The 16066-nt window shown below is 40.5% G+C and overlaps 3 protein-coding genes across 3 annotated transcripts; 1 reads left to right on the top strand and 2 right to left on the bottom strand.

The window, feature by feature from the left end:
- The first annotated feature begins 356 nt into the window (after positions 1-356).
- Positions 357-3722, top strand: zgc:101583 (uncharacterized protein LOC494104 homolog). Its single transcript, XM_056438981.1, has 5 exons — positions 357-489; positions 1142-1198; positions 1490-1580; positions 2170-2330; positions 2452-3722. The coding sequence occupies exons 1-5, from the start codon at positions 357-359 to the stop codon at positions 3072-3074; spliced, it is 1065 nt and encodes a 354-aa protein (XP_056294956.1). The 3' UTR covers positions 3075-3722.
- Positions 3723-3735: 13 nt separating this feature from the next.
- Positions 3736-5058, bottom strand: timm8a (translocase of inner mitochondrial membrane 8 homolog A (yeast)). The gene is made up of 2 exons (XM_056438986.1): positions 4857-5058; positions 3736-4379 (listed from the first exon to the last, which is right to left on the bottom strand). The coding sequence occupies exons 1-2, from the start codon at positions 4965-4967 to the stop codon at positions 4212-4214; spliced, it is 279 nt and encodes a 92-aa protein (XP_056294961.1). The 5' UTR covers positions 4968-5058; the 3' UTR covers positions 3736-4211.
- A 282-nt stretch (positions 5059-5340) lies between these two features.
- btk (Bruton agammaglobulinemia tyrosine kinase) lies at positions 5341-14981 on the bottom strand. The gene is made up of 18 exons (XM_056438976.1): positions 14881-14981; positions 10980-11138; positions 10784-10888; positions 10296-10377; positions 10008-10133; positions 9851-9915; positions 9580-9767; positions 9343-9405; positions 9095-9149; positions 8913-8992; positions 8509-8636; positions 8292-8363; positions 7459-7630; positions 7024-7243; positions 6816-6880; positions 6157-6275; positions 5872-6029; positions 5341-5737 (listed from the first exon to the last, which is right to left on the bottom strand). Exons 2-18 carry the CDS (start codon positions 11118-11120, stop codon positions 5666-5668), a joined length of 1911 nt encoding a protein of 636 aa, XP_056294951.1. The 5' UTR covers positions 11121-11138; positions 14881-14981; the 3' UTR covers positions 5341-5665.
- Positions 14982-16066: the final 1085 nt, after the last annotated feature.

Below are 16066 nucleotides of genomic sequence, written 5' to 3'. Positions count from 1 at the left end.
ATTGCTTACAGGTTCCTCGCTGTCAGACTACGACGAATGGGGTTGACGTGACCACGAAGGTAAGACATTTTACCAGCTGTATGTTTCAGTGTCAGTTAAATAGTGTTTTACACTTTATTAAATCGAAATTAAATCAGACTCTTCGTCGGTTATCAATGTATTGGCATATCCAGCCGGCTAAAAAGCTGATTTCAACATCGTTGCAGTGGAGAGAGATCCGCCCATCACGTGACGTTAAAGCATTGTTGCTCAACTGAGAAGTTCCCGAAAGCTTAAGTTGTCATAAAAAAAAGAAGTTCCGTTATTTAGCCAAGCACGCGTATACACACCCTTGTGTTGTGTGTCCGTTACTTTAGATGGAGGGGAACCCTCTGGACTTCTACATCGGTCTCTCCCTGGCCGTGAGCTCCAGCGCCTTCATCGGTGCCAGTTTCATCCTGAAGAAGAAAGGCCTGCTGCGATTGGCCGGCAATGGCTCCACGCGAGCAGGTACATTATTTCATTATTTCATCATTAAAATAACACGAACCTTCAGCTTTTTTTTAGAATGGCAGATAGTGCAGCAACATCGAAGCATCTGTTGATGCATTGTTTATTTCCCCAATCAACAAATACTCACTTAAAGAAAGAAAGCAAATACAAAATCATCTTTTTTCTTGATCATTTCCCCTATTTTGCTTGAAAAGTGACACGATTTAATAGATTTTCTTAATGGTTTTGCCAGTTAATATTCTGTCAACTGATTGTGTGGATGATGAGACTAATCATTGCATACATTCATGTATTGCTTACCCTCTGAGCCAGAGTACAAAGAAGCAGAAAATGTAAATAAAGTTCAAAGTTGTTTAACACTGTACTTCCATTCACTGCACTTAGTTACATTCCACATCTGTAAACGTTACAGGGCACTTTATAGATATCAATAGGAAGGAAGGTATGTCTTGATGGACACATGGATACTAGAATAATATGGGAGGAGATGTAAACTATAGAAATATTTAAGGCCAGGCAGAAACTCTTTACAGGACTTTTTTTTAGGATTAAGGACGTTCTGGTAAGAAGTGTGTTATCGGTGATATAATCAAATTACTTAACTGTTGCAACGGCATTCATGACTTCAGCCTTATTCTCTGCATCGCAGGTCAAGGGGGGTATGCTTACCTGAAGGAATGGCTGTGGTGGGCAGGACTCATTTCAAGTAAGTGATGAATCTATTGACTTGGGAATGGTCAGCCTTATTATTTTAGTGTTTTTACTTGGTAAAACTCCGAACCAGCCATGGCCCAGAGACACTAGGGTCTTTTGTTCTTCAAAGTGGGAATGAGGCTCTTGTGGGTTTGGTATTTTTGCTGGTAACGTTGCAGTTGATGCAGCACCCACACCGCATGCACATTCCTCCAACGAGCATATTTGCACATGTTGGGTGGAGGAGAATAATTGTTCAACCTTTTAACCATCTGCACACTGATGTTCATGTTTTATATTCTAGTGGGAACTGGGGAGGCCGCCAACTTTGCTGCATATGCATTTGTGCCAGCAACACTGGTGACTCCTCTTGGAGCATTGAGTGTACTTGTAAGGTAACTGTCTTTTTTTACTCTCTTATTTTGCAGTTTGACCCTCATGTTATCAAGTTTAAGACTTCAAACACTTCTATCACTCCCAACGCTTGCTTACAATGTTTACTTAAGCATACGTCTAGTGATATTCTTGTTTTTTCATATTGTCAACAAATCTCATAAGAACCAAAACCGACAATTAATTGATCCTAAAAACAAACATGGCCTGTAGACAAAGACCAATATAGCTTATTCCTCTGTGATGTAAACTTCAATTAGTCTCTCAAAAACACATAATTGTGTGACTTTGTTACACTGAGTTACGTGTTACTTCATCATTGCTTAGTTACCTTTCATCTATCTTGTGACCCCTGAGACGTAGCTTGGCAACCACTGCAGTGGAGCTACTTGTTTTTGAAGATTTACCTCCACTAAGAATAAATGGACTTGTGGCTTGGAGCTAGACGGAGAAGTCCGAAATTCTTGAGATGCAGACTTCTGAATTGTTGGTTTTTCAGACTTGATGACAATTAAAAAAAAGTCCCTTTTAAGGATTTAGAAGCAACATTTGTGGTAACTCTGTTTCTGCGTAATTTGTTTTTCCTTCCAGCGCTGTGCTGTCCACTTACTTTCTGAATGAGAGGCTGAATGTTCACGGGAAGATTGGCTGTTTGCTGTGCATTTTGGGCTCCACAGTGATGGTGATTCATGCCCCGAAGGAAGAGGAGGTTGCTTCCCTCAGTGCCATGGCTGAGAAACTCAAAGACCCAGGTAAGACCAGCGCGTCACCAGTGTGATCGCATTAACCGTGCTGTGGAAACTGAATCGTTGATGAGGGTTGGACGGATTTTATTTGTCAGGGTACTAACTCGTTCTTGCATGCTCCCACTAGGTTTCATTGTGTTTGCTGTGTGCGTTGTTGGAAGCAGCCTGGTTCTTATCTTTGCTGTGGCTCCACGGTTCGGACAGAAGAATGTGCTGGTCTACATCCTGATCTGCTCTGTGATTGGCTCCCTGTCTGTGTCTTGTGTCAAGGGCCTGGGCATTGGCATTAAGGAGCTGTTTGCTGGCACAGCGGTGCTGAAGGAGCCCCTGTTCTGGTCCTTAGTCATCTGCCTGGTAATCTGCATCAGTGTTCAGCTCAATTACCTGAACAAAGCCCTCGACATCTTCAACACCTCCATCGTCACTCCCATCTACTATGTCTTCTTCACCACCTCAGTCCTATCCTGTTCAGCCATCCTCTTCAAGGAATGGTTGCGTATGACCACTGACGGAGCAGTGGGAACAATCAGTGGGTTCCTCACGATCATTTCAGGGATCTTCCTCCTCCACGCCTTTAAGGACATTACATTTAGCTGTGATTCCCTCCCACTCTACTTGAGGAAGGGTTCTCAGGGCTTTCCATGGGGGCACCAGCCTTACGTGGCTCTTCCTAGCCACGAAACCCAAGCAGAGGGAAGCTCAAAGGGGGGCCGGGGAACGCACCAGAGAGCTCTTAAGGAGGACCAATAGTCTCATCACTGCTGAGAGAAATGTCTTATTGCAATTCTACTTTCAAGTGTGTCTTACTCGATGCAGTATGCACTGGATGAACACAGTTGCCTAAAGTGAGGATAATGTTCCTGTTGAAACATTGAATTTCATTTAAAATCTACATTCATAGTTGAATGACAAATAAAACTGACTTTGACTTTGAATATGATGGTACACCCACATCTTAAGTAAAAAAAAAAACAAGCACATATTGTTTGGTTTGTTGCACTGGTGTACTTGTTTTTTTAATCCAGTATTAAGTTTAAAGAATGTAAGGTTGATAAGCATGCCTAAACCAGATTGTGCCTTCTAAAACTGAAAACAAGAACCTTATTCCTAGGTTTGCACTTTTACCATGAGCATATATGGTGTCGTACGAATATGATTTAAGCCCAAGTTAAAGACAAACGAAAATGATTTGTCCTGAATGCAACTCAATCGTGGGTTTTTTAACATGTCTGAATAATTACTCTTGAGTTACTGTAATACCTCAGTATTGTATACAAACTGCACCAAAGAATATCCTTTCCCTGTGTGACTTAATTCCCAACATGTGCTCAGCTGTAACATATCTCCGGTGTAACTGAACTTTGTGTCTATGAATAACATTTAAATTACTTGCCTACACTTTTCCAAAAGATTACAGTTATTTGGCATAATGTTTATTGCATATGTACAGTCCACATCATTGCACCTCTTTGCTCAAGTCATCTGTTAGTTCTCTTAAAGTTCAGCAAAGTGTGGTGATGTCCTTGTGGGTTTCAGAAACAGCTGGCTGATGCTCAATGTCCCAGTTGCATTCCTCTTTCTGCAGTATTCAGCACGCATTCAAGTTCAGATTCACAGTTTCGACAAGCAAAAAAAACTAAGTTACTGATAACAGACCAAAATCTAAAGCGGTTCGTAGCACCCCTATCTTGCTAAATGGAGAACAAATAAGATCCTAGACTTCAGCATCCATACAGCAGGTTTATCTGAGGCACTTGTATCAAAAGTTACACTTGATGCGGTTCCCTTTTCCAAGTTGAACGGACAGCCGGGACGGGACCAAACGGCCCAGTCACGGAGCCGCGGGGCCGTGTGCATGTGTCTTGTCAGTCCTTTCGAGGACAGTTCTTATTCTGACATGGGCTCAGAGAACGAGCCCTTGCCCCTTTGAGTCTGAGTCTGTTCCAGTCGGTTTAGGATGAACTGGCTGGTGTCGATAAATCGCTCCACGCAGTTAACGAAGCACACTTCGGTCCTCGATTCCAGCTTTAGTCCGGGTTTATCCAAACATTTCTCCTGGATACAGAATAACAAAGTGAGATACAAGATATACGATTAACGTGACAGGAAGTACTGGTGATCAGTCAGTGGCGCGTGGTCGTGCCCCTGCTTTGACCCCGGCATTGCTTTACGTTACGTCAATTATAAACCATTTTATACCCGTTGTACGGCAGCAGGTTTCCCCCTGAACGTCATGTTCGTGATCTCACAAATGTCAGCTTCCAGTCGGTTCTGATCACATGTTTGCGATGGAGGAAACCAACGTTTACCTCCACATGTTCTACACTTCTTCTTCGCGACGCTAACGTTAGCTACATCATGTCCCGGGGTGTCACGAGAGCTATACATTTATTTGGGCTTCATTAGTTGACCACAGCAAATGCTAACAAATATCCCCAACGCGTATGTAATTCTAGCAATTAGTTCTAGGTACACACAGATATGTAAAAAGTAAAACGCAGAGCTGCATTGCTCGCGTAAAGCTTCTCTTACCCAGCAAACCTCAGTCATTTGATGCACCAGCTGCTGAAATCTTTGTTTTTGAGACTCGATTTCGATGAATTGCTTAAGCTGAGGGTCAGTTGTCGCTCCCTGGCCATTCATATTTTGCTAAAAAGCGGTCGTTAGAGCAATTATTGTCCAATTATAGATCCCTTATGGCTCTTTTGCTGACCTTCACGTGTGTATGTGGACGACCGGAAACAGGAAGTAGTTCAACCAATAACAGAGCGCGATCTTCTGACGGCTTTTGTCATCATTATTATTAGTAGTAATAGTAGAACATTAATTACATATTAGTTAAGGAATAAAGTTAATTCCTATTATTGCAAAAGTATTATTGTTATAATATATAACAATATAACAATATTAATAGTATACAACTAATATTCGATTGGAATGTGAGCAACAGGTCTATCAGATGTTTTGACATTTTGACGTTGTCATTTTAATTGCACAGGATTTTTCAGTAACTTCATAGCCTGGCATACTTGGCTTTTATTTGTGCAATAGATATGTTCTCACAAAGCTCTGTTTCCACAGGCAAAGGTGTTTAGATTTCACAATGATTCCACAGAATAAAATACTCATGATTCAATTAAGACAGATAACATTGAATACAATATACACATTTAAAATGCTAGTATGTCGGACTGTACTTCTAGTCATATAATAGGAAGGTTATGTTAATCAACAAGTGGCATTCATATAATGTATATTCATATTACAGAGGATATGTTCGAGTTGTTGCATTGGAGATGCTGCTCAGTTGGCAGTTCTGTGTTGTGATTGTTTTTTTAGATCTACTGGAGCTCGTATAGCACATCCTGAACAGTCAGCGCCAGCTCCTGAAAGGTTGGTCTCTCATCTGCTTTCTGAAAACAAAACAAAAAGAATCTTTGAGATTGCTGTTATATATATTAATATTTGTATATACTCTCATCAGTCTGTACAAGATCATTTCAAAGACTTCTACTGAGGCCCACGTCTCAATACAAAATGAACTTACTTCAAGCCAACAGCTTGTCATAATGCTGTAGACCTTTTCATTGGCCAGCTGGGGGCGGAAGAGGCGCAGGCCCCGTGACACCTGATCCACTATTTCCGTGTTGTTAAGGCGCTCATACGGAAGCCGTCCCAAAGTGTACACCTCCCACAGAAGAACCCCTAAACATGTAGAGCAAAAGCTAATGCGGTGAAAACGGCTAGGACGCTTTAATACAGATGGTAACTCATATTTAACACTTATAACTGAACAGAAATGCGGTGTGGAGAAAAAAAAAACTTTACTCACCATATGCCCATATGTCTGACTTGCTGCTGAATTTGCAGTAGAGTAGGACCTCAGGAGGTGACCAGCGAACAGGAAACTTGGAACCTGCTGAGCTTGTGTACTCATCATCTAAGACATACCTAAGGCAATGATTGAAGAAGTATTCAGTTTATTCGCTTTAAATGTAGAAGTCCAAACACTGCTATGTAAAAAATATTCTATGCACGTAAACAAAATCAATTTATAGAAGGATTGTCAACCCAACATAGGCTACCTAGTATCAAAAGTTACAGTAGTCATTGTGAAGCAAAAAAAGGCTCCTGTGTACATTTTTACTTGCGTATTAATGTATATGAAGCATTTCACTGCTGTAGTCAGTTGAGATGGAGCTAACTTTGACTTTATTGACTGTTATTGTTTAAGATAATCTCATCTGTGTATGTAAAATCTTAATAAAGCAAGAAATTAGGAACTAAAATTGTTAAATAAATATTGTGGAGTCAAAGAAGAAAAAAAGAGAAATACTCAAGAAAAGAATCTTTAATTCTACCTAACTACAGTGGCCTACTTGAGTTGCCTACATGTACTGTTACCTTTTATCACTGACCTGGGAAGATAGCAAGAAAGCAGTTACTTTATAAGGCACCAATGGGCCTCATTGTGTCCTGTAAGTATTTTACCTTGAAAGTCCAAAATCAGTCACTTTGATGGTGCCGTTCCCATCTACTAAACAGTTCCTGGCAGCCTGAGAACAAAACAAACAACACTCTTCATCAAAATGTAATCATTACACATTTACTGTTATCTTCAAATACCTAATCGTAGCATATATCAACACAACAGGATGAAGTAGAGTTGAACACACTACAGTGGACCTATGTCTCTCACCAGGTCTCTGTGGATGTACTGCTGGGACTCAAGATAGGCCATGCCCTCGGAGACGTCTTTACACATCTCTAGGAGCTGGACAGCGGTTGGGTGCTGAGTCAGGCCTTCCCTTAGGTATGTCAGCAGGCAGCCATTGGAAAGGAACTCAGTCACGATATAAATGGGCCTCTGTTTGGTGCACACGCCGTACAGCTGGACCAGGTTTTTATGGCGAAGCTTCCTGGTTTAAGCAAAAGCAGAAGGAAGTTAAGTGTTGGGTTTTTCTCACAAAAGTTAGAGAAACGACGCTTCTCAGTGTGACACACAAGTTTCATGAGTCTTGCGCACAATATCCTCAGTATCATATTTCAACTGCAGTCGGTTCAAATGAAGCAGCTTCATGACCAAATGAAGGGTCAGCTCAGCCCAAATTCAGACTCATCTAGTTTGGCTTACATCATGACTTTGGCTTCTTCTATGAAATCGTCTTCAGACATGGATCCCTCTTTAATCATCTTAATGGCCACGTCGTGCTGGCCCTGCCACTTTCCGTACTTCACCACTCCAAACTGACCATTGCCCAGCTCCTTGATGAAGGTGAGGTGATGGGGGTCAATCTCCCACACGCCTGGAGCAAACAAGGCAGAATGGAGGAGCACTTTCATACTTGTAGCCGAGTTGGATAAGAATACCTGAGACCACTATCAAGTCCAGAGGAAGTTATGGCCAACAGCGGATTATTTTAGCATAAAGTCTGGAAGCAGGGGCAAACAGCAAGTCTAACTGTTTACAAAGGGAACACTATTTACCAATGAGCGCCTCCAAAGCTTTTAAATTAAAACCATATATTACGTTTGTTTAATCAATGCGAAAAAAAGTGAATTATCACATTGTGGTTTTTACTGGATTATTTTCTGGATTCTCTGATTGCTCGGAAACTTCATGGTGATGTTACAGCCCCATGCCAGGAAATATATTTTTATGCATTAAGCAAACAAGATATAAAATGTTAATCGTCAGCTTTAGAGGTGCCAGTAGGTACACAATTGAATGAACTTTAATGCTTTTATTGCTTTTACCTTCAACTAATGGTGCTGTCAACAAAGGCTCGTGCCCTCAAACGCGATAACGACTAATCATGTTGTTAATGCATTCAGCATCAGAGAGTGGAGGTTTATACATTGGTCACACAAAGCCATTTCTAATCTTTAACCAGAGGTTAATCACCAGACATAATGATTAACAAGAGAATATATCAATAATGTACATTGGTACAGTCATAATCTTACCATAACCAAGCCCTGCTGTTGATGGAGGCTGTGCCCGGTTAGATATAATGTATTTCAGCCTGCTAACCATACCTAGTGAGGGAGATAACAAAACTTGTACAGTCAACATTGTTGATGCAGAGACTCTTGATTGATTTCATGTTTTATATTCCCAATACTTTAACACTGAAAATTGCTTAATCTATATCTCAATATTATCATAGTTACTGCATCAAACCTGCTGCATTGTGCTGATGGTAGTTGATGAGTTCTGGGATGGTACCGAAATTGTGCTTCTCCGCCAGGTAAAACTGCTCCTGTGTGGTGGTGCAGATATTATAATGTCTGCAGCTTCCACCAGTTTCCCTAATGGGAGAAAGGGAAAAGTCGCTTTAGCCGCAGCTTTCAGCATCTTTCACGTGTGCCTTAATATCTTCTTAGCTTTATTTACAACAATCTTACTGAAACCGGCTATGAAAAAGTTTGAAAAGGCAGTTTGGTCCAGGTTTTGCATGAATAATTTACATCTCTCTCCCTCTGTGGCCCTCTGCTTCCGCTTTCATTAGAAACAGTTCTTCTTTTGATACGTTCATACATGACTGGAGCCAGTAGATGCAGTTTAACACCGCTGAACTTACTCACCCGCCACCCTTACTGAACAAAGACACGGTGTATTTCCCGGCCTTGCTCGAGTCCCGTACCAGGAAGCCTCCGTCTTTATTCTGGGAAACAACACACACGCATTTATTCAAGCTTAAAAGTGAAGTCCAGTTGAAACATATCAAGGCTGTCCTCTGTATCTCTGTGTATGTCAATACGTTTACCTCCGTCTTTAACAGGTGTTCTGCCTGGCTACGGTTCATATTCTTGGAATACCAGCTGTGAAAATAAATGTGAATCTAAATTGTTCCGAATGCTGTTTTTGCAACCTTTATTGCTTCAGCAATCAAAAACACATTCATGTACAGACAGAGAACTTTCCCGAGTTTTCATGTACTGACAGAGTAATTATAAATGAATGATGATATGAGAAACTACAATTTAGATACAGTACAATAGTGCCCATACTCACTCAAATCGCTCGAGCCCATTTGCTGCTTCCACAACATAATTACGAGGTATATATCCTTCCTTTCTGGAAATGAAAAGAAAACACATTGTATTTATTAATAATGTAAACAAAAACGACATCTTGGCTAAACACTGAGGCGCTCACTAACACTTTAGCTAGATTTCTTAAACTCGTGCTCAAACAATTTTTTTGTGTGCCATTGTTTCGCTCAAGCTTCTCACATTAACCTTTTCTCACCCATATTTGTCTCTGGCTTTCCACCAGTTCTGATCACACATCTCCAGGATGGTGTACTCTTCATCCTTCCTAAGCTCCAAGTCTTGGGGTGTCATAGGTGTGTAATCATACTCTGCCATGACAGTCATGCCTACAGAGGGTGAAGGTTCCTCAGGAGGCTGTGGGGGTAAAGGCCGAACAGAGATCTCCTGGAAAAACACAGGATTAGTGGCTGTATTAAAATAATTGACTGTGTGTAATCAGTGAATGGTATTTGAAGAGGACTGTATACTTCTGTTGGGGTAGGAGGAAGGGGTTTCCTGGATCCCCTTCGCCGAGATGGTTTGGAGGTAAAGCCTATTAATGACATCATGTTATACATGAATGGAATGACTCAGTCATCATGTTTGTCGTTGCCGATTTCTAACCAAAGGGAATCTCATTCTCACCGTTCTTATTATCCAGCACTTTGCAACCCATAGCTTGTTTGACTTCCTGCTGGCAGCACAGCCACACCCCATCCGCCCAGAAACAAGGATGGTACTTCTGTATGAGATCCTTGTTGAAGCACACCACTATGCACAAGTATCGACATAGACACCAGACATTTACATTAAATCAACATTTTCTTTTGCATATTCTCCCAGTTCTTCTGTTTTGTGGGCACTAGGCGATGTTAAGATACGATCTGACAAGACACATATAGCACATTCGTAACTTTCTATGCATCCACTAACTTTCTTTCAGCTTCCTAATCCACTGGGCCCGGGAATCCTCGGTCTTTGCAAAGATGTACAGCGGCCCCTCGTTGTAAATGACCTGTGGCAAGAATGAAAAAGAAAACACGTTTGTCAAAGTTGTCTATTATCTTAAGACATTGGGTGATTTGAATGAAGTTACTAGCTCAGTTAATACATGTGACAGCAGAATATACTGTGATAAATGTCACAAAAGATGAAGGCAAATTATACAGATGCTAACGTGTGATAATATTCACTTGGGCAGCCAGACACCTTGTTCATGCCACTTTGACCTGCGAGTTAACATGTGTGCAATGGCAACACCTGCGCTGTCACTGTAAGCCCTCGGTTCATGTGAGTGTCAGAGATGGTTTCACTTCTTACGCTTTTGTCTGCTGAGAAATATAGTTCATGCTTCACTATTATACAACAGTGTCTGACTGAGTCCCTTTCTGTGAAAGAAGTACATTGACAGACATCTCTACCTGGAAAGCATACATGCGCTCTTGTGCAGAATTGGCTTCCGGCTGGACCGTTTCCACGCATTTGATCTTCTCGAGGTCAACTGATCCTCTCAAACCTTTTCGCTTCTGCTTACCAGATGAGGAAACAGTCAGGTAACCAACAGACAAATGTGATGCCGTTGCAATAAAGTGTTTTACTGTGGGTCCATATACGTACCCTTTTGTCAGAATCAAAATCATAGTAGGCTATTTTTTCCTGGGTGAGAACAAACCATCTCTCCTTGTAGTTCAGAGGGGAGGTCTTCTTCTTCTGCTGAGACCGTTTTACGAAGATTTCTTCCAGTATATTGTCTGACATGATTCAGTCAGGATTTATCTGGGAACGAGGAAGAGGGAATAATGTTAAAAAGCACAACAGTAGTAAAACAACCAACTGTTTCTTTGGTGGCAGAGCAACACTGAACAGCACATACACACTTGGATTCAGGCAATGAAGGGTTCTCTGAGAGCTGTGACTAACTCCCGCATCATCCCTGTGCTCAGCTTAGCACTATAAGTCAAAAGCCTTTTGGGTTATGATGCACTGACCCCTCAGTGTCTTCAATTACTTTGAAAAACATACTCAAACCGAATTGAAGAGCCAAAATAGAAGTCATTCATAGAGTCAGGGCCATGGAAGGAGATGAAAATGCAAGCAGCATGAATACAGTATGGGGCACATACAGCGTGTTATTAGTTTGTATAAGGCCTGTTTTTCAATCTTTTCAATTCAAAAATTCCCCCGTGTGTCACATCTGGTTCCCTCGGCTACTGTATTTTGGTCAACATCACACATGCTGCATGACTCGAATGCTTTTGTGCCAGGAAACTGTGGATGGAGATTTTGGATAAGTTTGTCCACCAAATCCCTGATCAGCTCCTAATATGCTCGGCTGACATTGCTCCTCTTCTTCTTAGATTGTTGTAATATTAAACACATTCAGCTGCATCCAAAAGTTTTGTGTGATTGTATTTCAATTGGCTTGATAGACTGAGCGATTGATTTTGCTTTCTCTGAATGCAGACACAAATACACACATTTGTGTTTTCATGGCTTTTGGGGACATTATATTGGCTTACATGCATTTCATGGAGACTTAACTGAACCCTAACCAATGTTACCAGCTCTATCCTAACCCTTACCTCAACATAAAACCAAGTCTTCTTTCAAGATTTACTTTCTGACAAAATGCAATTGTACCATCTTTGTACCCGTTTTATCCCCTAACAAGCCAAATCTCCACAATGTGACTGTGTCACCAGCTTTATGTCCCCACAAGATAGGTAAATCCACCTGTTTCATAACAGTTTGTATTTTCATGTAACTGCTTTAGTGAAAAAAATGTCAGAAGGAACTATTGGACCCAGGGCATCTTTACTTTATCAAATTTGGCCCTCGTTGCAAAAAGTTTGGACACTCCTGATGTAACACATTCAAATTATGTTTGTTTTATGTTTTTGGTGTTTTCAGTACAACAACATCTTAACTGGGAAACCATAAAAGATATTAAACAATCTTCCCATCATAAGGCTTTTTCTTTCACATAGAAGGCTTACCCACAAAATGACATTTGACCTGCATTATGACATGAGTAGGCAAACAAAAAAAGTTGGTCTCTTTTTACTTTAATACAGCTCAATTTGTCTTGTGTTGAACACCTGATGACCTCTGGCGCAGAGCTGAAACGAGACAAGACCGTTCTTGCTACTGTATCTGGTGGGGCAGAGAACAACTAATGGATATTAAGGGATAAGGATAATGTAGATTCTGTTAAAGCACTCACATATGCCGTCATTCCTAAAACAACACAAATATAAACTCTAAATATCTTCGCATTTTGAAAAAACAAGTTTCACATAATTCACTACATGAGTTTTTTCACAGTGAATTGGTTAAGAAAGAATAAAATCAGCACAAATGCTGCAGAAAAGTTCTTTGGGACGTGGAATAATTCATCCCAATTGAATATCAATAGACATGCTATATAGTGTGTTGACTTATGACCTATGACACAGGCAATACAGTCAGCTTTAGCTGGAACCGACTGGTGCAGAAGTAAAATAATCAAAAAGCACTATTCACAGATGTCTTTTCTTACCGCAAACACTGTCTAAAAACACATGCTATTCTAAAATACTATGAAAGTACACAGTGCACGAATGGTAGGAAGTCACAGTGCATTACTGCACAGTAAATCGTAGATCAGATGCTCAAACTAAACCTCTGGCACACAGCTGAACTGCTTATTGTCTCTGTGAGATGTGTTTGCACTTCACCTCAGCCTATTTTCAGCTTGTGAATACTTCCTTCTATCATCTGAACTGGAACTTTAACACCACCAGAAGCTTCTGTCCCTCCCTGCTAACCAGTGTGTGTGTGTGAGACATTTCTTCACACTAGACTGACAATACCAGTCAGTTTTGTTTGTGCCGTCATAAACATACAGCAGTGTTCCCTATTCTGTGAAACATTGTTTACTCATTCCTCATTCGCCGCCTCATGTTATCTCACATCACTAACTTGAGTATAGAGGTCAGCATGCTCTGATAGTGAACGACCAACACACCGATGTAGCATCCCTTGTCTCATTATGTCGGATCGAGTGGGGCCAGTCGGCTAAAGCGCTTCACTAAATCATGGCCACCAGAAGGAGAGTTCTTTGTGTCTTTTTTTAGGGGAGTTGACGCACGGTGGCTGACACAGATGAACCGATAGGGAAGTTGCATCAGGGTTTTACTGCAATATGAAGGAAGAAGAAACCCATAGCCCTGCAGCACTTCAACCTGATTATATCTATCTCCTTCTTGAGAAAGTGGTTATCATTAGAATATTGAAAATGTATGTTTCACCTGTGATGTGTGCTGGTATTTCACCACTTCATTTTGAAGAATTCCCCTCTGTTTTTGCACAGCACACCAAACACTATAACACTTTGCAGAGGAGTTTTTTCTCACCTTCTAATGCTTATCCTCTCTGTTGCTCAAGCATGGGTTATGAAATTCTATAAACTATGTAAATTAACATGACTCTATCATATCAATAAATGTTTTTTAAAAAGAAAAAAATTCCACCTATTAGTGTACACAAAGGAACTTTTTAGCAACTCAGAAGTCAAGAATGTTCCAAGTATATCCTTAAAATAATTCTCATAAAATCAACTAATCACCTGATACTGTATTTTTTAAATATATATTCACCCTTTCGGGCTAAGGTGGCTGTTTAAGTTAGTATCTTTGTAAACCGTCCATATTGTCATCTTTGTCTCTACCTTAATGTGTTCAATTCACAAATAAACTCTAATGAGTGTGCAACCGCGTTGCTTGATGTCCTCTATGTATGACACAGCAAATACAACTATATTGTGAAAAGTTTTTTTTGTTGACAGGAACCTGTCAAGAGGCTCTCCTTCTTGACATTTCCTGAAAGATAAGGGGTTCATGCAACAAAATATGTGTGTTTGAGTGTTTGTGTGGATGTTCAGTCGAAGTTTTAAAGGTTATATCTAACCACAAAGAATAACCTCTCACACATACTAACATACCAGATCATTTTAACATTGCTGTGTTCTGTGCAGGTCCAGTTTCAGAACACACCAATATGAATCAGAATTCCTGGCATGTAACTAAAGATAATTTTGTCTTAATGCCTTAAATTCTAATGCGTGCAAAAAAATTCACATGATTCAAGATATGTGTGATCCATAGATTATGAAGGTGACCACATGAAAATACAAACCACTGTAAAGCTGCAGGATGTGTCGATGCAAGGGTTTCAAAATCATGCAACGTGCAGCACAATAGTATCATTGTCGACAATAAATGCAGAAACAAATATAACATATTTACATTTTATCAGATAATGTCACTATATGGTTTGACTTTAGTGTTGTCCACACTGCATTTAGGATTTACATCCACACTTTAATTTCGTTTCAATTCAGTGTTCGCACGAATCTACTCACAACTACTTTTGTCCTTAGGCTTTTAAAAGAAATGCATTCTTATAGCTGCTTTTATTCTTTATACTTAAATGAGCAAATGGCCTTCCAGCCCAACATTCAAAGAGCGTTGACACTTACCCAGACACTCACAAAAGTACAGCATCAGAAAGACAACTTCAGATGCTGAGGCTTAAAGCGGTGACATGAACCTTTGCCTCAGTTGATCGCCTTCCAAAGAATGTGCTAGTCTGTAATGCAAGAAACTCAAACCCACCCACAGAGAGGAATTGACTGTGCTAACTTCCTCTTTTTCTTCCTACTCATTTTCATATCAGCCCTCTGGATGGTTTTAGTGATAAGTGCAAGCGGGCTAAACATTAACGCAGGACCATTTGTGTTGTGCGTATACTTCCCTTTTATTTATTTTATTGATTAAGTAAACTGCTAACATCAGTATTACAGGTTTATAATTATTTTATCTTCAACCTGATAACTTCTGCAGGCATACAAAGACTAAATTAACTAGAATGGGCACTCGGTAGAGCGCATACCTTCGCATATCACAAGATTGGGCATTGAATTATGAACATTTTGGCATTAGTTGCATGCCAATTGGACAAAAATGTATCGTGCTATGGTAAAAAAAGAGTTTGACCTTTCCATGACCTTGACCTTGACCTTTGACCCGATTGATCCCAAAATCTAATCAAATGGTCCCCGGATAATAACCAATCATCCCACCAAATTTCAGGCGATTCAAGAACATTTTGACCTGTTCATGACCTTTGACCTTGACCTTTGACCCGATCGATCCCAAAATCTAGTCAACTGGTCCCCGGATAATAAACAATCATCCCACCAAATTTCATGCGATTCGGTTCAACACTTTTTGAGTTCTGCGAAAGATTTTGACCTGTTCATGACCTTTGACCTTTGACCCGATCGATCCCAAAATCTAATCAACTGGTCCCCGGATAATAAACAATGATCCCACCAAATTTCATGCGATTCGGTTCAATACTTTTTGAGTTCTGCGAAAGATTTTTTAGAATATACACTTTTATTTTGACCTGTTCATGACCTTTGCGATTCGGTTCAATACTTTTTGAGATTTGCGAATAACACGCATACAAATAAATAAATAAATAAATAAATACACGGCGATCAAAACATAACCTTCCGGCATTTTCAATGCGAAGGTAATAACTCCTTGCATTTATGAAGCTGAGCCTTTATTTTGGTGCGTTGTTTGCTGTTGTCCTCCTGCCACGCCTCGCCGCTAGGGGGCAGGCTGTACAGCCCCGTCACCGCAGAGCCCTACATT

The sequence above is a fragment of the Pseudoliparis swirei genome, chromosome 19 (genome assembly GCF_029220125.1).
Source record: "Pseudoliparis swirei isolate HS2019 ecotype Mariana Trench chromosome 19, NWPU_hadal_v1, whole genome shotgun sequence".
Classification (NCBI taxonomy): domain Eukaryota; kingdom Metazoa; phylum Chordata; class Actinopteri; order Perciformes; family Liparidae; genus Pseudoliparis; species Pseudoliparis swirei.
This window is presented reverse-complemented; position numbering and strand designations above follow the sequence as displayed.